Source organism: Cavia porcellus, unplaced genomic scaffold (genome assembly GCF_034190915.1).
Source record: "Cavia porcellus strain 051 isolate PalLab524CR breed Dunkin Hartley unplaced genomic scaffold, mCavPor4.1 scaffold_28, whole genome shotgun sequence".
In the NCBI taxonomy this organism is placed as follows: domain Eukaryota; kingdom Metazoa; phylum Chordata; class Mammalia; order Rodentia; family Caviidae; genus Cavia; species Cavia porcellus.
Window position 1 is genome coordinate 45,641,911 of NW_026947511.1, and position 21,877 is coordinate 45,663,787.

Here is a 21,877-nt window from a genome sequence, read left to right on the forward strand (position 1 = left end):
GGAGACAGAAGGGGAAAGAAGAGTGAGGGGATGTGGATGACAAACCCAGAGGAGTCAACAAGCATCTAACCTCATCAGACACACAACAGAATTTCCTGGAAAATCAGGACTCTTAACACTAAAAGGCAGACAGGTAGAAGGAGTGGTTGTTCACCTAGATGTTTTACTGGGTGAAATTTCTGAATTCCATTGCTTAAAAGAAAATTCTAAACTCTTCCAGGGAGAAACAGATTATGTGCAAAGGTGTGAAAATTGTATTAGTAACACTCAGTACTAGAGACAGTGCTTTGAACAGTGCTATAGTGACCAGTATTTTGAACCTAGAATTCTGTATATAGCCCATTCTTTCAGTATAAGAATGAACTTAACCTTTTGGAATATGCAAATCCACAACCTTCTTGGAAAAAAAAACTGTAGTGTATACTAAAACATAAGAAATAACAGTTCAAGGCATAAGAAACAGTAGTGAGCAAAAAAGTAATTCCTGAATTGGATATATTTATCATGAAAGATATTTGAAGTGGTAGTCCTAGATAAAAATAACACTCAATGGAGAAAACAGTCCTAAAATTCATTTGGAACCAGAAGAGACTTAGAATAGCAAAAGTAATTCTGGGCAACAAAGGCAAGCCAGGGGCTTCCCAATCTCTAAGTTGAAATTATACTGTAAGGTTACTGTGATAACAACAGCATGGTGCTGGCAAAAAGACAAACCCAAGGGTCACTGTAACAGATTAGAAGATGCAGAAACAACTCCAAACACACTTAGCTACGTTGGCTTTGACAAAAGGGCCAGATGCCTCCACTGGAAGAAAGGAAGCCTCCTTAATAAATGATGCTGGAAAACTGACTTTCAACATGCCAGAGACTGACACCAGACCTGTGTCTCTCACCATGCACTAAAGTAAAGACAGATCAAAGATCTAAATATTCAAACAGAAACACTAAATCGGCTGGAAGACAGACTAAGTAGAACTCTTGAAACATAGGTATAGACAAAGATTTTATGAACAAAACCCTGATCACACAGGAAATATTACAGGGAATTGATAACTGGTATCTCATCTTATTAAAAAGCTTTTGCACAGCAAAAGAAATCACCTACAGAGTGAAGAGACAACCCACAATGTGGGAAAAAAACTTTGTCAGCTGCTCCACAAGGAGTACTATCTGGAATATATTTTTTAAAAGTCAAAAAAAAAAAAAATACCACCACCCCCCCACTGCTAAATTTGACTGGCTTAAAAAAAATTTTTAAAAAAAGTCAAAAAAATCATACCCCCCAAATTAAAAAAACAATCCAAAATGGGCTTCTGAAATGAATACTTTTCGCATGAAGAAGTAGAAATGACAACTATGTGAAAAAATGCTCAAGACCACTGGTCATTCAAGAGATGCATCTTAAAACAATATTGAGAGTTCATCTTACCCCAGAAAGAATGGCTACTATCAAGAAATCAGAAGCAAATGCTGGTGGGAATGTGGGGTAAAGGGAACCCTTCTCCACTGTTGCTGAGTGTAGACTTGTGCAACCACTGTGGAAGTCAGGGTGAAGATTGCTCTAAAAATGAAAATTAGAAGTTCGTTTGGCCCAGCTATTCTCCTTCTCAGTATCTTTCCAAAAGAATTCAAAACACTGCACCAATGTGCACCCATGTTTATAACAGCAGGGGTTTAGTCGCTAAACTTGAAAACAGCCCAAATATTGCATTGTTCCTGTCAATTAAAAGTTTAAATAAGGACCAAAGTATATAATAGATATTGTGAAATAGGCAGAAAATGTTCAAATGAGAAAGGGAATTGGAGAGGGGAAGAAGGGAAAAGGAAAACATGAGAAAAGAAAGTAAAAATGGGAACAGTTTTTGTAAATAAGGAGGGGAAAAGTGATGGAGGGGAGGGGATGGGATAAAAGCAAGATATATCATGTACAGGTACAAATTCTCTGTGATAATGTGACCACTGTGTACATCTAACATGTACCAATAAATTTAATTAATTAAAAAACAGCAATAATTTAGCAATTTGGGCTTAGGTCCTGAGGTGATTTGTAATAATGTGGTAGCATCAGGAAATGAAGAAAGGAGGCATAACTGTCTAAAATTATTTTTTGTAAGAGTGATTAAGATGTGATATTTATATGTACCAAAACCCTAAGATGAACATAATTATTGTGTATCACACTTACTAATAAAAATTATTAAAAATTTAAATTAAATAAAATTCTTATTGTTAGAAAGATGATGCTAACTAGTTCTTAACATGGATTAATGGATACTCCTTTAAGTGGCTTGTTAAAAACAACGAAAAGTACTAGTAACAGTAGCACATAGAACTTCCAAACCCCCAGTGGAGTAGAGCAACAGCGGAACAAGGAAAGCTTCATCAGTCCAGCAAAAATTAGCAAGAAAATATTATACAGGACCTAAAATAAGGGTGAACACTCTCAGTAAAATAAAAATAAGGACGAGATAGTCTCCTATTAAAGGCAGAGGTCTCATAAAGCACAAACTGGCAACACTATCAAGCTGTATGTGCTTTGTAAATGAAATAGCAAAAGCAAAAAGGTATCAGAAATTAGAAAAATGATTCCATGTCCACCCATGCTGAGATCTGGTAGAGCTGTGAGGTTGACTTTGCTGTTGTTTATTTGTTCACATGGTTTTGGAGGATTTTATGAATGACCTTGCAAATAAGTCCCAGAGGAGAGTAACTCTGGAAGCCATTTTCCTACATGTTCTCATGAAACAGTGTGTACAGTGTCTTAGGCTAAAATGGACCATGTTTATTCTCAGATATTTGGATATTTCCCAAAAGTTTTCTCTAAGTCTTCAGGTCAAAAACAGTCTATTCAGCCAGGTGTGGTGGCACATGCCTTTAATTCCAGCACTTGGAAGGCTGAGGCAAGAGGATGGCTGTGAGTTTAAAGCCAGCATGGGCTACAAATGAGTTCAAAGCCAGTTTGAACTGCAAAGTGAGACCCTGTCTCAAAAAGACCTCCCCCCTAAAAAAATCTATTCATCCCCAAAAAACCCAATTAATGCATCATTCATTTTAGATTCGTGTTATAAAACAAAAGCTCCCTATCAGTAATAAACCGAAACGTCCTCCTGGAATTTATTAAAATAGGAGTACTAATAGATTTTAAAAGGAAAATAACTATAAATTAGTGAAAATTACCACCCTTTCCTTAGTGCCTTGTTTTCAGATTAGTCATTAAATAAATACTCTGGCCCTGCACTGTGTGCTTGGCACTGTGATGTACAAAAGAAGTCTTAAGACACTGCCTTTGCTTACAAGAAATTTTACTCATGCTTTGACAGCCCTCTTTATGGAGCCATTAAATGTTTTCCTAAACAGAGGCCTAAAATGTGTTTAATCTGGTATAAATTACCTCTGATTACAGGGAAGTAATCTTAACTAACATCTCTGCAGCCACACTCCACATAGGGTTTCCACGGTAGACAGCGTTAAGTCAGCCCAGCCAGCAGTTCTGCACTAGCTAGTGTTGTTATCCCTGTTCTGTGGAGGAAGAGCCTGAGCTTCTTACAGTTAGCCCACTTCTCAGGTCACAGCTGGAAAGTTGGCACAATGGGACCGGCTTATGTGCTCTGCTGGTGTGAAGGGAGAAGTGGTTAAGGGTTTGTGTCAGTGGTAGCTATCTGCGGGGTGTATGCTTAGACTAAGAAATCACTTGAATAAACATGATGCCATCTAGTAGCCAGGTTCCAGCTGCCCCACTCGCATCTGTCCCTCGTTGCCACAAGTAATCTCTCAGTGGTGTTTGGTCACCTCAGATAGCACAAGGAGGGCAGAAGGGAAATGTGACCATCATGCCTGATAAAAACTGCTGCCTTGTAAATAAATGGTGATGGATATGCCTCACCTGCTTTTAGAAATCCATCTCTGCTGGCCTTTTTAGGGGATCACCAAGATCCCTCTCTTTCCATACCTTGCTGTATTAGACAGGAGACAGAGACTCTTTAGCATGAGTTAGGCGACAGGAAAACCCTGGCCGGCAGAGAGGGAGTAACCTGTCACAACCTGGTTTTCTCTGGCCCGATGACCAGTCTTGTCTAGTAGTAAGGCCATTACAACATTCCCATTCAGATCCCCATGACCCAGTAATTGTTTTGGGAACGAGTGCAAAGCTATCAGACACCAGCTACTATAATTAGAAAAGGGGAAAACAGACACTTACCAGAGCTAACTTCTTTAGGCTGGAGCATTTACGGCACTTTTTTTTTTTTAAGTTTTGAAGCCTCTTTCTTAGTTTTGCTTCCTAAAATACAAACTGTACAGTTTGGGGTTCTTGCATTCCATTTTTTGTTACTGCTGTGCACTCTTTCCTTTTTTCCCCCTATTTTAATCAGAGTACAAATTGCTGTCAGCACATCGAGTTCATGTGCCAGCCACATTCGGAACAGGGTGTTCTGTGCTCTTCAAAACAAAATTGCTCTAGGGCAGTAAGAGAACAATAAGTCAGAGCTCCAGTTTAAATGATGTTTTGCAGCAGATCGGGCTCACTTGATGTGGTTACACTCGGATTGCGCAGCTAAGCTTGGATAATTTGGTTTAGTTTGACTTCTAGGGGTTTGGAGGACTTCTACCCCCTTTAAGTTACGTAGACTTTAAGTCAAGAGAAAATGTTGTCTCTTTTTAACTTGTTTATTTCTTTCTCTACCAAAAAAAGCCCTAAGTAGACGCATCCTGTGTGCACTTTCATTCTCTCTAGGCACGTCATAGATCATTTACTTCCCGCAAATCATGCTGGTTGAGATTAGCAACAGACCTCCTGAGCCCTAGAGGCTGATCTCCCAAGTGAGTCATGATGGTTATTATTAAATATTTATTAAGTGAGTATTTGCACTAAGAGATATGAGGTCAAAAGCAGCCACATGTCTTGCACAGCCAGAGGTGCCACAGTTTTTGTTGGTGGCAATTATTAAGGCAGTATAAAAGAGAGAAACTGGATCTATAGGAGCTCGGCATCTGTCACCCCAAGGGGGACCATATAGTGGCAGTGGGCAGCCTTCCTGTGGCTTCTAGGGGTTAGGAGCTCTTGCCAGCAGTGTTCCAAGTGTAGAAGCTGGTAACCAACTCGCAACTTTGTACAGCAGAGGTAAAGGATCGGTGGTCTGTACACACCTAAGGCTCTGACATTCCAGATAATCTCACTATTCTAAGGTGATGGCTTCATACACACACATAAACAGGATGTGTGGGTAAGTCTGAGTATCAGTTCATGGTACTATAGGTAGGGCTTATTCAGGTCCAGTTTTGAAGAGTCAGATTAATCAGGAAAAAATAGTATTGATGAGAGCTAATTACAAATGGTCAGACACTAGTTCTCTAATTTATTGTCTCTCCTAGTGACTGTCATTAGTTTTTTCCTTTCTTAGTTATGCCTTTGTTATAGTTTGATTTTTTCTTTTCTTGCTTCATTTATCTTTCCCAATATGTTTATAAGTTGCATGTCTCTTTTTTCCCATAATAATTGGCTATCACATGTGAAAAAAGTTTCTGAAATTATATATGTAATTTCAAGCATGGGCCAGGGATTTAACTCAGCAGTGTAGTACCTGCCAGGCAAGTGCAAGGTCCTGAGTTCTATTGTCAGTACAAAAATCTAAAATTTAAAAAATAAAGCTTTATAATTTCAAGCATATACATTCAAACTGAAAACCAGTCTAGGGAACTGACACATAGGCAGGAATTTTTTGCAGAGTCTCTGGATTTCCTGTTTTGAAAACACATTCAAACTTGATCAACCAAAAGCCACAGCTAACTACTGATAATTTCCTCCCCTACTAGATGTACTCTCCTTCAGGGAAGATGATGTTTCTAACAATAAGCCTCAGGCAAAAGAAAAAAAATCTGTTGACTAATCTGTGAACTACTGGGACAATAGATCTCAATACTCGAGACATTATGTAATACAAGGGCTGAAATTCACTCTGCTCAGCAAATCTTTTTTTATGAAAAGTGTCATCCATTAATCTAAATTAAATTTCTTGGACAGACTTAAAAATATTTAGCTATGCAAAGTTCTAAGAACTCTCAGCCCCTTTTGAAACAGCAGTGTTTTGTTTTCGATGATTCTAAAAATGTGACTAATGCCTGTGTGTGCTAGGTGAGCACTGTACAGCTGAGCCAGCCCTTTTTGAAGTTGTAATGAGAAGCTGGGTCTCACTAAGGGGCCCGGGCTGGCCTCAAACTTGTGTTCACTCTCCGAATAGCTGGAGTTACGGGTGTGTATCGCTGTACCTGGTGAAACATGGGCTTTTACCCCATAAAAGTGTCTTAAACCCTGCACTTAACTGAAGAATCTCTCTAATATGCTCATATTTAAAAACAAAGTTGAATTTATTTTTAAAATATTTTCCAATTCAGAAAAACTTTAAAGGAGCTTCAGGCTGATTATTTTATTGAGCTTTTATTCTAAAAGTGAGTTTAACATAGAGGGAATCATCTGCATTTTTGAGTGTGGGCCACATGCCTGCCACACTGAGAGCCAGCCTCGTTGTAGGTTTTGTTGAAGAAGCTGACTCAAGATTCAGACCTTCTCTAGTTTGGCTGCCCTGGGAGCAAATCAAGATGCTATTGATGCTACTGAGTTAGAAAAGGTGGAGAGCTCTAAAACATGAATGTGCAGGGGACACTTGGGCTCCTCCTCTTTACACTGTTGCTGTTTACTGTTCTGAATTTCTCCGGTTTTCATATCTAGGCTAAAGGCAGTCTGATCAAATGATTAACTATGGGAATTGTGGGGCTGGTTTCAGGCCTGTATGGAGTTAGATTCCTGGGTCTTAGAATCATAAAGTTCTAGAGCTTCTAATAGCAGTTGAGAGGTAGAATAAGTCGGATGTGAGTTTGTATTTGGAAAAATACTAGTTGTCTTATTGGACATGGGCTGAGTATGAAAGAATGAGTGATTTTTAGTCTTTCTAAAAAGAGTTGTTGATCTAAAGATGATCAGTCAGTTTTTAAAAAGCAGTGTTGAGCAGGGCATGGTGGCTCATGCCTGTCAGCCCCAGCACTTGGGAGGCTGAGGCAGGAAGATGCCTCAGCTACAAAGTGAGCTCAAGGCCAGCCTGAGCCGCATAGAGAGACCCTGCCTCAAAAAGACAAAAAAAAAAAAAGAAAAGAAAATCATTGTTTTAGGGGCCAGGCATGGTAGTGCACACCTATAATCCCAGCACTCAAGAGAGGCAGAAGAATCAACAGGAGTTCAAGGCCAGCACAACCTACATAATGAGAACCCATCTCAAAAAAATATTTTAGGAAATTGCTAGGTTTATCATATAAGCCACCCACTTTTCTTTGTGAAACAAAAATCTAAATGACAAGCATAAATATCCTTAATGTAAGAAATAATTTAAAGGTTTCAGAGAATTGTTTTTCCTGGAGTATACACATGTATGTATTTTAGCTGTTTTGTCTTTTTTTGCAGGAGAGGGAGGGCAACAGGAATTGAACTCAAGACCTCACACTTGCTGGGCAGGCGCTGCATCACTGAGCTAAATCCCTAGCCCTCCTGTTCTGTTTTAAAACAAAGTGAAAGCCTCTTATCTAATGTTAAATAATTCTAGGAAGGAGCTGGGGAATTTAGACCCCATGAAATTGACATTTTTTTCTCATTTGTACTAGAGATTGAACCCAGGACTTTTGCAATGAGCTGCATCCCTAGCTCTTTTTTATTTCTATTTTTTATTAATTAATTTATTTATTTATTTATTTATTGGTACTGGAGATTGAACTTACAACCTTGTGCTTGCCAGACAAGTACATGCCACTGAGCTAAATCCCTGGCCCTTATTTTTTACATTTTGAAAGAAGGTCTTGCAAAGTTTTCCAAGCTGGGCTCAAGTTTAAAATCCTTCTGCCTCAACCTCCCAAAGTGCTGGGATTACAAGTATGTGCGCCACCTTGCCCAGCTAGAAATTGACTTTTTCACTGAATAATTCAAGGGCAGTTATTAAATTATTAGATTTGTGAAATGATAGAAACTATTATTTCTCTCATGTTTTATACTAAGGAAGACAACTAAGTTGGTTATCGATTTTTTTTTGGCTTTGGATATTCCATTTTTGTTTAAATACATTTGTGAGTGTAATTAAAGAATCTTCAAGGAAAAGCTTCAATTAATCTGCGTCATTGGGGAAATAACCATTGTTAGGATTTTTTTTTTGCCCAGGTATTGGTGGTCAAGATGCAGTTATAGATGGCTGAGACATTATATATATGATATTAAATTTGTGGCATTTTTATAATTATCTATTTAGATAGTCCAGTACAGTATTTTTGTTTGTTTACTTGTTTTTGAGACAGGGTCTCCCTATGCAGTTCAGGCTGGCCTTGAATTTACATGGCCTCGAATCCTCGCTGACCTCGAACTTGCAGTGATCCTCCAGCCTGAGCCTCCCCAGTGCTGGGATGATAGGCATGCGTCACCATGCCCAGCGATACAGTATTTCTTCACCCTGAGTTATAGGTGGGGAAGTTGTCATAGAGTGAGGCTTAGATAAGCCTGTTTCTAGTGTGTCACTCACTAAGCTGTCTTATTGACATCGTTAACAGCGATTACATACTTAACTTAAAACAAATATGGTGACCCTTAAACTTCTTGGACTGGGTGGGTTACCACTTGTGTCTCAATGAAACAAGAAAAGAAATGGTGTTTGTGACATTGCTGGGCACTCATCTGTGCCTGCACTCAGGATCCTGTGGTGGGGGGCTGCTGTGTTGACTGACCTCTTTCCTCACCTTCAGTCCACCTGGAAGGCCACTGTGGTGGAAGGATGTTCGATTGCAGAGATGTGGCATTCATTGTTGGTGAAGGAGAAGACCACGACATCCCCCTTGGAATTGACAAAGCCCTGGAGAAAATGCAGCGGGAAGAACAGTGTATTTTATTTCTTCGACCACAGTAAGCAGCCTACCAGCCCCACGCACATGCACTTCCATTCAGGATCTTGGTGTCTTCAGCGAAGTTAATGCAGCAGTGGAAACGTTTCATTGGGTCAGGGCACAGTTAGTCACCAAGCATATTAGTGGCCTGCCACATCACATGGAGCAGTGAGCACGTGTACTTGGCTGGCGTGGTTTAAGGACGACTGACAGGCCCATTTTGCCATTTGCTCTCTCTTGCCTGCCTATATTCCCAGAGTCAGGCAGCTATGGCCCTTTTCACATGTGGTTCTCCTACCCCTCTTTTCTCTTCTCTAAGTGGGGCAGGAGCAGAAAAATGTGGGCCTGGGGAACTGAAGACCCATTTGGATGATTTACTACCACTTGAATTTACGCCACATGTTCTTATACAGAGGCTTCGAAAAAATATGTATTCTTCCTGGATCTAAAGGCAGTAGAGATGACTCATTTACCTGAATTTTTCCCATCATAACGATGTCCATTAGCACTTCCAAGCTTCAGACTATCAGATCTGACAATCTGTATTGTGAAAACGTATTTGGTACTATTTTTAGGTCTAAAATTATACCATGAGTCTAGCTCTTCTCTCTTGAACAGTAGAGCCTTGAGAGACCCCAGGGTGTTTTGATTCTGTTCCCATGAAAGTGTGGTCTGCCTATTTGGAGTGTCCTCCCTGGGGGTTCCAGAGAGTAGGACATGGAGTTCCTGACACCCTCAGTGACTACCCTTGCCAGTAAAAACCCTGTGCCTTTTGTACTGTCTGTTGCCTTTGTGTATCCTCTTTAGTAATTCAGTGGTATGTTTACCTGTGCCCAAATCCTTGACCATAGTATTTCTCAGATGATGCTTTAACTGTGCCACTATGCACTCATAATCCCTCTAGAATGCTCTGCTTTAAACTCCTTAAAGCCTTTATTGAAACACCTTTTATGTAGTACTGCTTTTTCTCTATCCTATTTTTTTCCTACTATTGTCCTACTTCAATGTATTTTACTTATTTACTCTATATTATAATTCTAAGATGAGATATTCTAAGATAAGCTATTCCTGTTGTTTTGTTTTGTTTTCCATACCGAGGATCAAACTCACAACTTCATGCTTGCCAGGCAGGTACTTATGCCGCTGAGCTAAATCCCCAGCCCACTATTCCTGTTTCTAAAAAGAACTTTTTTAATCAAGTAGAGCAGAGAAAAGAAGGCTATCTCCTCCATAGCCAAATAATCTATAATTGCTTTAAGTCTAGCATTCAACATTATAGTAGTTCTAAATTCATAGAGGGGAGATATTTGCCTAATGTGTGTTTTCAAATTTATGCTCCTTGAATGTAAGTGCATGTTCTGAGCATCATGATATGAATCAGTATTACATTTTAACCTAGCTGGCAAGGCAGTGTGGGTGCAGATGTCTCAAATTCAATGGTGGAGAAAAGCAGAAATTATTGGTGGAAGCAGTTCCATGCAGGTTTAAACTGTTACATCATCAGGGTTAAAACCTGCTCTGCTGCAGCTTGGCAGGTCACTTAGCTCCCCTGATGCTCAGTGCTTCCTTGTAAGTGGGCATAGCAGCATCTTCCCCATAGAGGTGTGGAGGACTCAGTGAGGTGGTACATGAATGCTTAGCAAGCTGCCTGCAGTGTAATCAGGCTCCACTTCTTTCGGGACAGCTGTCTTTCCCATTTTACCACTGGACCGACAGAAAAAAGAAATCTGGTTTTAACATGCGGTAGATTTTTCAGATCTTTCCAAGCATAAAAGTACTCAACAAGTTTTCACAAGTTTCTAGACATAAAAGTTGTTTCATGTTCTATGAACACAATTTAGCATAGTTAGAAAGATACATGTTATTTTCAGCTCAAGGTGTTGCTATGTTGAGACTCTGTACAGAGTACAGTGTCTGCACCCACACTGTGGAATGCTGCACATGTATGTAAAAAGCCCTACGCACCACGCATGCTTTGTGCGCATCCAATGCGTTTACTTGTCTCAGCCAGATTTCCACTGACCGCTGCACCTGAGTGTTGCTGTAAATGTGGCGGTGGCAAATTTGTGTTCTTAGTGTCATTCTTAGTGCATTTCATTCTCCATAAAACTTCTAAGGCACACTTTGGTTCCTTGTCAGAATGTTTTCATACTAAGAAACGCATAAGATACTTCCAAAGAAGTCATTTTTCTCTCTTCTCATTGGATAATGTCTTCTCTTTATGTTGTTTCCAACACTCTAGTTAACCTTTCTCATTTTAAGTGAAGCATGCATAGTTGTAACTTTTCTCTTTCCTCCTGTTCCTTATTCTTCTGTCCTGTACCAGCCTCAAACAAAAACAGAGGTTGCCAGAGTGATAGAGTCACTATGAGGCAGTGAGGTCAGAAAACCAGACAGTTCCCTCAGATCACAGAGTTTGCAAATTTAAATCCTGGCTCTGCCAAACTGCCTCTTGGTGTGACTTCTTAGGAAGCGCTGCTCTGTGAGCTCCAGTTTCTTCAACTGTAAAAAGAGAGCAGTCAGTAGGAGCTGGGATTGCGAGTGCTGATTGTGAGCACATCCAGGCCCAGTGGTCAAGGAAGTTCTTTATTTGTGTCTTGGCTCTGGAGATGACTGTTAATTCAAGGACATTAATACCAAATTTCTTCTGTTATGCAGCCCAGCTTACATTTTGGTTAAGTCCTGGAATTTCACCTGTGGTCTTTATCTTGTAGTCAGATGAGTTATGTGCCCCAAGCCCTTCTTTGTCAGACAGCTTTCTGTGGAATCCAGAAGTCAGAAACAGTATTCCCAGGACCAGTTGGATGTGAGCTTCTGCCTTCACAGGGGTCCGTACCCCACCTACATCCCCACATAGTCACTGCACAGATAATCTCTTTAGTATCCTTTAATCCTGTCCATAGCAGCCAGGACACTGTGGTGGCTCCTCTGACCAGTTTTTTATACTTCCCAGCCCAGTTGCGGTTCCCAGTTTGTGAGCTCCTCTCAAGCAGGTTGCTCATCCTCGGTACCATTGATGTTTGGGGCTGGGAAATTCTTAGGGTTAGGGGCTGACCTGGGTCTAGCAGGATGTTCAGCAGTTCTCCCATCCCAAAACAACCCAAGATGCCTCTAAGACATTGCCAAATGTCCCATGGGGAAGGAATGGTGAAAATTATCCTAAAAACCACCAGTCTAGAGCAAATGCCATATCGTCCGTTACATGTCTCCCTGCCTAACCTGGGACTCCAAAGCACAATATGTTCTCAGTGAATAGGGTCTGACCTTGTGTCAGGCAGGTAAGGAATGCTGTTTGTTTACCAGATGGCAAAAACAAAACAGGAGACAGATCTAAGATCTCCAAGTAGAGAACTAGGTACCACTCCCTAAAATTGGCCACTAGTAATACATCTTTTATCCCTTTGCTGAGACACCCTTTGCCCTGCTATTAGAGCCACCACGCCCTATTCTCAGCAGCTCTCGCTGTACGTCTCTGCCTCTCTACTCCAGCCACCATTTTCTCATGTACTCATGGAGGTGAACGAGGAAGCATTTTTCCTGGAAAATCAGGCAAGGCGTGCACAAAGTAGTGCTAGCAACAAAAATAAGCCTTTTCCACTTCAGTCGTGCAGTCCGGAGAAAACCAGGGTACTGGCATGGACCCAGTTCTGATGTCCTTCAGCCTGTAACCTTAAAGTTTGGGCTTACAGGGTTTTTTATACAGTAATGCCATTTTGTCTATTCACAAGTAGTTTGGCATACAGCAGATAGGAAGGAATATATTCCCATATGACTGTACCAGCGTACTGGACACCGCTCTACGTGCTGGGAACCCACAGAACCAGACAGGCAGGCTCCCCTAGAACTTCCCTGCTAGCAGATGCATGCTTCTTGAATACGCTTATTCTGTTAAAGATCTTCAATGGCCCTAAAAAACAAATTTGCATATCCCCAGTTATTTTATTTAGTGTGTTAGCTAAAAGATCTAAAAAAAGAGTATGTGTCTGGACAAGGTGCTAGGGCTGCTACTTTTATTATTATTTTTTAAAGAAATTTTTTGTGTTTGCTTGCACATCTTTTTAAATCTTAAATACTGTGAGAACATACTTCTCTAGATGTAAATCTTTCCATTTTTTTGACTGGAAGTGATAGCACTGGAAGGTAATAGCACTTTAAAGTTAGAAGCTTATTAACACATACCTTTAATGATCATCACTCTGAAACAGTTTCGGCAGCCATGTCTCCTCTGTCCTTGCTGATAAAGCTTAAGGAAAAAGTCCTGATAGCTAAAATAACTAAATATAAAAGCAAGCAGAGAAAAATGGCATCGAGCAAGCTCTCAAGTACAGGCGTTCTATTACATGTGCATGGGGAAGAAAAGAAAACTCAGTCCACCCAAGAGTCTAAAAAAGCTACCAGAGGAATACTTGGCACTGTATCTTCTGATCAACATCCGTTTGTCTTCAGGGTCTCTGATGTGTGTAGTTTACGAATGATAGCTCTATGCTGGCATGATGCCTCAGAATACCAGAGGAAGTGTCTGGAAATACACCAATTCTTTTACAGTTTTATTTTTTACTCTCCATTTCAGATATGGTTTTGGAGAGGCAGGGAAGCCTAAATTTGGCATTGAACCTAATGCTGAGCTTATGTACGAAGTTACACTTAAGAGCTTCGAAAAGGTGAGAAAATACCAACTTCTCTAAAATCGTGCTAGAGTTCCTCTCCATCCACTTCCTATTAACTCTGCTCCAGGTGGTGAGACAGTCGGTGTTTATCGCTGTTGTGCTTCTCATTACTAGGTTTGTTTCTTGTGTCCCACATGACTACTAGAGCATGGGACAACTGACCCAGCACAGCTGATACACAACCAAAGAGCTCAGTGTTCTTATTTTGTTCCTACGTGTCAGCCTTTTTTTTTTTTTTTTAAACTTTTTTGGGTAGACTCCAAGACTTGTTCCCTTATTTGTTCCTAGACTTGTTCTTTTTGTACTTTTTTTCCTGGGTTGAGGACAAAAAGGATCACGTACTGCCAAGCAGCTCCTTGGGGGAGTGGGGCGCAGCTCTCCAGTGCTGAACAGATTGTACCCTTCTCAGGAGTCACAGAGAGGCCTGCATGGTGGCGCCAGGTTATTATCCCAGTCGCCAGGCTGTGTCCCACCAAGGACGCAGGAAAGAAAGTCTGCTAATCCTGTGCCTTTCTGAAACCTCTCCTGCCTGTCAAAGTGGAGAAGCGAGAGGATTTGTTGTTGCCTTGAGTTCCAGAAACAGTCTGCCTCCGTGGGCATTTCTCCAGCCCTGGCCCACTCTGGAGGCCCCCAGCAGTGCTGAACGGAACAGACACAAGGCACACGCCTGAGCTGCAGAGCCTGCCTGCCAGTGCCAGCGACAGGCTGTGTGTGACCGACACCCATTTCCTGGAGCTCCTTAGAAGCTGCCTTCCGTGTTCCTGTTCTATCTCCATACAGCGCCACCACCTCTGTATTCTGTGCATTAGACTCTGGACTAGGAATGTAACCATTTATATTTTATTAGGCCCCAAAAGGGAATTGTCCTGTGAGCCTAAAACTTTGGGCTTAGACACTGTGAGGAGGACTTCTCCCCGCACCAGGATGCTCCTACTCAAACCCCGCCCACAAACACATACTATTCTCCCAGTGTCACTTGTTGCTGCGCAACCTGTCTCGGAAGCCTGCTAAGCCTTTAGTGACCCTCCTGTGCCGTTCCCGCAGCACCTCCTGGTTTTATTATGGAGGAAGAAAACAATCTTTAGCACTTGGCTTTCCCATTTCCCTAGCTTCAAAGGAGCCCCTCTCTTCCCCTCGCCCCCCTCTGTTTTTTAGGAGAATTCTCACTGTGGCATGCCACAGCAGTCCTGTGTCGGCCATTGCTCCACGAGAGTATCCGTGCAACGCTGCTGGCTATAGTCACATGCAAGAAGGCTTGTGAAGGGCTGGGGATGTAGCTCAATGGCACAAGCAGCTGTCCAGCAAGCGCAAGATCCTGAGTTCAATTCCCAGTACCAAAAAAAACAAACAAAAAAAAAGGCTTGTGATGCTGTTGGGGCAGTATGGTTTAATTTTGCCTTGTAGTATTAAGACTATATTTATGGTCCATACTGAAGCCAATATGGGAAATGCAAAGTGTCCTTGTTAACCAGGCTGTTAAATAATTGGGCTAAGTTGTTCAAAGGCAACGTGGGCTGCCAGAACATTAGTATCCCCCTCATTCCTGGCTGCAACACAAGAACACATACTAATTGTTCACCCCCTCACAAACACCCCAGTCCCAGTGCTGGCAATGGAACCCAGGGCCTCATGCATGCTGGACAAGTGCTCAATACTGAGCCACACCCTAACTGTTGCTAATTATCTTTTGAGGAAATTTTGTACTTACCCACTTACACTTCATAATTCATATGTACTAAGTAGCACTCACCACACCTATTACCAGTTTCCCAGAAAAACTCCGATTGCTCCATTGACTTTATGATCTTAAATCTGGCTGTTGGTGTGGAAAATGCAGTTATTTTTAGATTATATCTGTAGTGATGGAGAGTAAGGATACCCACAATACAAACTAGCAGGTGACATGAGCTTACTTATTTATGGCTCTGATGTGATGTTTTTACACGAGCTTTGCACTCTTGGTTGTTTACATGAAACACACCATGTACATATCTGCACTGTGATACCATTCAGAGGTATTTGTGCATCTTGGTGTTTAGGATGCCTGCCCTGGAATTTTGAAAGATTTTATTAGAATATATAACTATGCCTTGACTACTATAGTCGGTGTTCCCATTTTAGAGTTGAAAAACTGAGGCTGGAGAGAAACAACTTGCTGAACTCAAAAGAGCAGTTTACTGGCCAGATTTGCAGAAGGGCACTGATGGGCCCGCCTTCATGGCTGGGCTGGCTGTGTTGTGCCAACAGAGATTCTTCATGGTGCTCAGCAGCTTATGTTCCTCGCTGTGCTTTGCCTGCTCCACCCCCTGGGCGGCATGGGTTGAGCTGAGCCACAGCGTGGCCACCATGGAAGCAGTAGAAAGATCACCCACCTGGCAGTGGCTGGCAGTGGCGCACTGCTGTAACAGCCAGTGTGTTTTGAGACTGGGTTCCTTCTTCAGGCCGTCAACCAGTGACTTTGCTCACGTGCTCATTCATCTAACCATTGCCACAAATTTACACACAGGCCAAAGAATCCTGGGAGATGGACACCAAAGAAAAACTGGAGCAGGCTGCCATTGTCAAAGAAAAGGGGACTGTGTACTTCAAGGTGCGTGAGTCCCTGGGCAGTCTTTTCCGTGCCAAAGAATTTGATCAGGTGGCAGTGAATTGTGCTGATGCTCCCTACTCTGAATTCTATCAACATCCTTCTTGGTAAGAATAAGCCTTCATTTTTACCTACCTGCAGATTCAGCACAAAGGAATGGTAAGAAAAATGAATAAATGTGAAAAAATGCACATCCCTCTTCTATACATTGCAGGCTAGACTGTAGGCTTCAGAAAGGCAGGCTGAGGCCGGATGTCCACCCACCACAGTGTCACGTGAGGCCTAGAGCACCTTGCTTACACTTAGACAGAATTGTTAGCAAGTAATGAAATTCCCAGGGGTAAGTTTCACATCATTTTCCTTCTCACTGTCTTGTTGAAATCATCAAAAAAAAAAAAAAAAAAAAAAAAATCCTGTGACAAAAGGAAAAAAAATGCAGATTTTTAAAACTAACTATATACTTATTGAATATTCTTTCCAAAAGTATCGTGTTATATTGATCTATATGGAAATGTGGCCAAGGTAATAGTTTCCTTAAGACTTGTTATTTTTGCTGTTGTTGTATTGATGTGCTTTGGTTTGCTTTATTTGGAGAGGGAATATACTGGGGATTTAACCTAGGGCCCTACAGATGCTAGGCAAGCACCCTCTCTACCACTGAGCTATGTGCAGAACCTAACACCTGTTCTGATAATACTTACAACTGAGAAGAAAGGTATTCTCCTTTGCTATTAGATGGAAACAGCAAAATCCCAACAATATTTAATATTATTTAACATATACCAATATTGCCATAACTGAACAACAAAATAAAAGTATCCTCTAGTGATGCTGCCTGATCCTGACGGCTCTCCCGGGGCTGGAGTGGATGACACAGCATCCAGGTCAGCCATGCACAGGTTTTGAGAGGAACTGATACGAGGAGGCTTAATTGCGTCTAATGGCCATGATGATCCATGAGACGTCTTCAGAAAATTCCTAAGTGACACTCATCATAGTTTACTCCTCAAAACCCTTTCTTGTCATATCTAGGAAACTGGTATTCTCTCCCCTAGACCTGAACTCCCCAGATGCAGGAAAACAGAACCCACACTTAGTTCCATGCTAATCAGAGTGCGCTGCCACTGCGCGCGCGCCCCCAAGACACCTTCTACATGGCAGGAAGGGAGGGCTGGGGTGAGGGGAGTCAGAGTGGGGATTTCATCACAGTTAGTTTGCTTTTTCCTTGTCTTGTCATTTCTTTTTGCCAATGCAACCAATAAGCAGAAATCAGTGATTTTTCGTAACAGTATAAAGCAAGGAGATGTAAAAAAACCTGAGTAAGTCTTGGTGCTTTAAGACATGCTGTTCACTCAATAGTCTTTTCTGGGGAGACTGGAGGCAGTGCCGACCCAAATAAAAGAACTAGAGAACTGTGCAGGAAGTTATAATCAGTCCAAGAGGAACTTGGAGAGACAGCAACCTGGACAGACTTTGAACCGAGTGAGACCCGTGCCTGGGTCATCAAGTCAGTTTAGTGGACACACACTGCAGTGTGTAATAAGGACAAGTTTTATTGCATAAAACTTTGATTTATTATGAGTGGGTGCATGGCTATAGTTTAAAGTGTAGGTTTTACTGTGGTTTATAGTCAAATCTGAAGTCCACGGGTTCACATATTTAGTTGTCACTATTACACATAGTAGGATAACGTGTAGGCCACCAGAAAGCACTGGGGTATGATGGGATGAGCTCTGAGATGGGAGTTTGGAAAACTGGGCTTTATTGCTTTTCAAAGGATTTTTAAAGTCATTTAACACCCAAAACAATCCTATTTGCATGTGAAAAATGAGGAAATTATCCCCAAGTTTCTTTCCAGCCCTAACCTTCTGTGAGTTTCTGAACTGGTGAAACCAAGCTGATATTGTTAAAACTCTATGAGTCTATTTGACTATTCCAGTAAGATTCCCAGTGGATTATTTGCATTCCTGCCTACATAATAGATGGTTTCTGTCCAGACCAAAGGCCCAAAATGATATTCCTGGGTTCTGTAAAAGTCCCAGCTGTACTACCATGTGCTGTGTGGCAGCATTTCGGGTACCAGTGAACGGCTGGTGGGACGGTGATGCCAGAAGAGGATAATGGAGCGTGACAGCTCCTGCTGCCTGCTGATGTCACTGCGGTCCTGCGTTGCGGTGCAGCGCATCACTTTCATTTCGGTGATGCAGGCGTCCGCAGATCCGCTCTATCAGAGTAGAAAAGCACAGAACATACAATGTAGTGAGCAGCCCTGTTACTGGCGTAAGTATTTACTGTGCTACACTGCTTATTGTTCCAGTTTACTCAGTTTACTCCCACTTGACTTTAAAACAACCTCAGGTAGGCCCTGCAGGTGAAGTCCCAGAACAGGACTTGTTCTTGCAGGAGATGACAACTCCCTGCAGTCACTGCCCTCAGAGACCTTCTGGTGGGACGCAGCGGGAAGTGGCACAGTGATACTGATGATCCTGGCCTTCTGTGGCCGCAGACTCCTTCATCTTTAACAAGGACTTGAAGAAGGATAGAAAAATATTTTAGGGGCCAAAACTTACAGATGAAGGATATAAAAACAAGATATTTTTGTAGTGTTCATTGTGTTTTTGTTTTAAACTAAGTGTTATTATAAGAGAACATTTAAAAACATTAGTTTATAAGGTAAAAATGATATGGTAAGCCAAGATTAGCTTACTGAAACAAGGGCAGGGTATGCTCAGCAGCGTAAGTGCCCGTCTGGCAAGCGCAAGGTCATGAGTTCAGTCCCCAGTATGAAAAAAAAATTATTGAGAAAATAATATTTTAATAAATGTACTATACCTCATAGAGGCAGGCAGTGATGTCCTTGGCCCTCACATGCCTCCCACACGCACGCACTCATCCTTTTGTGGTGGTGCTTCTATAAATTGTCTATTCTGTGTTTAGATGCACTTAAATACATAAATGCCACGTGTTACAGCTGTCCAGTACTCAGTGTTGTAACAGGCCTAGCAGGTTCACAGCCTGGGAGTGCGGTAGGTTTGTCAGTGCTTTTGATTGTGTTCTCACAGTGACCAAACTACCTAACAAGTCATTTCTCAGGATGCATCCCATCAGGATTTTAGGTATTCCCCCAAACTTTTAAGTGGGATATTTGCAGTTTGGAGGATTCAAAGCTTCTGGTATTTGACTAGACTTCTGTCAACTCAGTATAGTAAAATGGCTTAGCCAACCAGAAGTGCTAACTGATTGCTGACCACACCGAATTTTAGAGAACATTTTCAATAATGAGAAAGTGTCATGAAGCTGTATGTCATGTGTAGCTGTCTACTGGATATAGACAGAGACAGCTGGAATTAGGAGCAGCACCAGAAACCAATAGTTAAGTTTCTGTATGGTTACTTTGTTGCTCATTAGTGTCACAATTGCAGCCATGATTTATATATTTCATAACTATATATTTCATTTTATGAACCTTCTTAAGATCACTGATCTTTGGATAAACTGTAGAGTCAGCAGTCACACATATGGAACATATTTTTAACATGCAATTCAATCGACAAGATCTTTCACATTAGTCTACTGGGGAAAATTAATGAAAGATTCACAAACACTGACCTAAGACTTTTCCCTGGAATTTCTCTGAACATTTTGTCCTCCCGCTAAAAACCTCCCTGGAGACACCTTTATGCCTGTAGATAAAAGGTCCCAACAGTGATCCTAGCCGCAGCTGTAAACTCCAGAATGGTTGCTAGATAGCTTCCGGCACAGACTCCCTTCTATCAAGCTTCAGGCAGGTTTCAATCTGCCACATGCCCTCCTCTTTCCAGGGTGTTTGACTTGGCACACGCTCTGCGTGCACAGAGTCCAGCTGTGTGGGTGAGCAGAGATGGGCTGACTGGAAATCTGTATTTCATACACACTGGCACTCCGTTTGCATTGACTTGTTGGTTTGGTTTACGCCTAAGAGTGTAAATCTCTCTCCCTTAGCGAGGAGGTTTTAAATGGGAAGGACTGGCTGTCTAGACAGTAAAACCTTTCAACCCCTGAGCACTAATGAGAAGACTAGGCGAGGACTTTCTTCATTTGGCTCTGAAAATAATTACTAAGTGCAGGTAGCAACCTGATATTATGCCAGGCATTGTGCAAGCCATTTCCACAGACCAGGTTCCTGCCCTTCTAGCCAAGAGTCTGCAGGACGGGAGCGGCTCTGTCACACCTAGATAGTGTTTTTCTCTTCCTTTGGTGGCAGAGAGAGAAGCGTGACTGCCAATGATGTGGGGCTCTTGCGCCCCCTTGTGCTCCAAGATATTAGTAATGCAGTCTTAGAAGTCCTCTATGGTTGAGAGGCCGCCTTGTCTGTTTTTCTCCTTCATTGCTTTAGTGTATGAGTGTGCGTGCGTGCATGCATGTGTGTGTGTGTTTAGGGAAAGGTATTGGGAATTGAGAACTTTGTTGCTAACTTACACATCTAAAGCCTGTCTGCCTTTCTTTCTATTTATTTATTGTCTTTTTGAGACAGGGTTTCACTATGCAGTTCAGGCTGGCCTGGAACTCATTAGGTTGCCTAGGTTGGCCTCAAACCTAGGCCTCCTGCCTCAACCTCCTGAGTTCCAGGATTACATTCGTGTGCCACCACGTCCAGCCCATCTGTCTGTCTGTGTTTCTTTTTTCATACATTGAGTCAGGGTCTCACTTAGTTGCCCAGGCTGACATGAAACCTGTGATATTCCTGTTACAGCCTCCTAAGTAGTTAGGATTACACGCATGTATCACCATGTCCAGTTTAGTGCAGGATTTTTGAACTCCAGCACTACTGATACTGGGATAATTCCTGGTTGTGGGGGCTGTCCTGGTCACTATGACATATTTAACATACAACTGGCCTCTGCCCACTCAGTGCTAGTGGTACCACCCCCCCCATTTGTGATAACCAAGACATCTCCAGATGTTCCCTGGGAGAACAAAATCACCCCCACTTGAGAATCACTGTTTTAGTACTTTAGAAGCAAGAATACTGCAAAACATATTTTGGCTTATTAGAAATGAAAGTCTAAATAAAATTGGTACATGGCAAAATTGCATTACTCTGGTGGCTGAGGCAGGAGATTGCAAGTTTGACTCCAGCCTGGGCAGCTTCACAATTTAGAGAGACCCTCTTGGCCTCAAAACAAAATTTTAAAAAGGGCTAGCGATGTAGCTGAGTACCAAGGCCCTGGATTCAATCCCCAGCACTGAATGAGTGAATGAATGAATAAACGAGTAAAATTATGAAAGAGATTTTGTAAAATGAGATTTAAGATAATCTAAATATCCTGTAAATGTAAAGGAGCTATTAAGAAGCCTACTGTGTGTGTGTTTAAAAATCATAGTTTTCCACCATTCTTAATATTCAGAACCTACTAAGTGTTAAGACCAAGTTTTTGTCCCCTGTGACTTGTTTCCTGTAACAGTGCCAGGAGGCGGTCAGAAAGTCAGTGGTGCATTAGAGATGAGAGAGGAAGAGGAAAGCAGGCATGCCTGGAGGCCTCGCCTGCCTCAGAGGCCATCTTTCTGTCCATCTCAAATTTTGCTCCCAGCACTAGGAAGGTTCTGCAGGGGGTGGGTTGGTTTGGTGGTCTGGTTTTGAGACAGGGTTTTCAGTTCAGGCTGGCCTTGAACTCAGTCTGTACCCCAGGCAGGCCTCAAATTCATGGCACTCCTCCCGCCTCAGCCTCCTGAGTGC

At 41.9% G+C, this 21,877-nt stretch overlaps 1 protein-coding gene across 2 annotated transcripts in view; it reads left to right on the top strand.

Annotated features, from left to right (window-relative positions):
- Positions 1-21,877, top strand: part of Fkbp5 (FKBP prolyl isomerase 5) — a 98,312-nt gene that overhangs the window by 68,367 nt on the left and 8,068 nt on the right. For both annotated transcript variants that reach the window (XM_003473897.5, XM_063239001.1), the window contains 3 exons: positions 8,770-8,926; positions 13,478-13,568; positions 16,081-16,164. In XM_003473897.5, the coding sequence (XP_003473945.1) occupies positions 8,770-8,926; positions 13,478-13,568; positions 16,081-16,164 (332 nt within the window). The remainder of the gene's footprint in view (positions 1-8,769; positions 8,927-13,477; positions 13,569-16,080; positions 16,165-21,877) is intronic.